The sequence below is a fragment of the Eurypyga helias genome, unplaced genomic scaffold, assembly GCF_000690775.1.
Source record: "Eurypyga helias isolate BGI_N326 unplaced genomic scaffold, ASM69077v1 scaffold34098, whole genome shotgun sequence".
Taxonomy (NCBI): domain Eukaryota; kingdom Metazoa; phylum Chordata; class Aves; order Eurypygiformes; family Eurypygidae; genus Eurypyga; species Eurypyga helias.
In genome coordinates this window covers 1-878 of record NW_010269410.1, presented here as the reverse complement: position 1 = coordinate 878, position 878 = coordinate 1, and the positions used below count along the sequence as shown (strand labels likewise).

The 878-nt window shown below is 57.2% G+C and overlaps 1 protein-coding gene across 1 annotated transcript in view; it reads left to right on the top strand.

Moving 5' to 3' along the window:
- Positions 1-531, top strand: part of VPS11 (vacuolar protein sorting 11 homolog (S. cerevisiae)) — a gene marked incomplete at both ends in the record, with an annotated part of 2,067 nt that extends 1,536 nt beyond the window's left edge. The window contains 2 exons of the mRNA XM_010158104.1: positions 25-196; positions 309-531. Of these exons, the coding sequence (XP_010156406.1) occupies positions 25-196; positions 309-531 (395 nt within the window). The remainder of the gene's footprint in view (positions 1-24; positions 197-308) is intronic.
- Between the last annotated feature and the right edge of the window lie 347 nt (positions 532-878).

Genomic DNA, 878 nt, shown 5'->3' with positions numbered 1-878 from the left:
GACTAGCAGCTCGGTCGCTCTCAGTTGTGCAGACGCTGGCTCACAACTCCACGGCCACGCTGTCGGTGATTAAGGATTACCTCGTGAACAAGCTGCAGAAGCAGGGCCGCCAGATCGAGCAGACGGAGGAGAGAATTCAGAAATACCGAGAAGAAAACACAAGGCTCCGCCGGGAGATCGAAGAGCTGAAATCAAGGTGAGGGGCTCTCTGCTCTCCTGTCCTCTGTAGGGGAGAGCTGTTGTTTGCCTTCATTACAGAAAAATACCCTTTGTCCTTCTCGCCCTTCCGCCTCCTCTCGCTCTCTCAGCCCCAAGATCTTTCAGAAGACCAAGTGCAGCATTTGCACCAGCGCGCTGGAGCTGCCGTCAGTGCACTTCCTCTGCGGTCACTCCTTCCACCAGCATTGCTTTGAAAGCTACTCCGAAAGCGACGCGGAATGTCCTACCTGCATGCCGGAAAATCGCAAAGTGATGGACATGATCCGAGCCCAGGAGCAGAAGAGGGATCTGCACGACCAGTTTCAGCATCAGGTAGGGGAATGTTGTTGTTCTTCCCAGGTTTAAATAGATGGGGTTTGGGTGCGGATCCGCAGAGGCTGGGGGGAAAGGGTAGGGCTGAAAGGGTGTTGTAAAGGAGGTGATGTTGGGCGTTGGGCCCTGAGGTGACTGCAGAGAGCGCCCTGGATGCGCTCCGAGGGTGGAATTGGTCTGGCCTGACCCCGAACGGGATCGAGACCTGTCGGTCAGTGTGACGGCCGGTCAGCAAGGGTGTAGAACCAAGGAGGGAGAAGGGAAGAGAGGTTGTGCAAAACGAATGAGGACAGGACGGTGCGGTCAGGGTGTCCCGGGGGCGCTGCCTCTGCGTCGTGGTTCCCGGG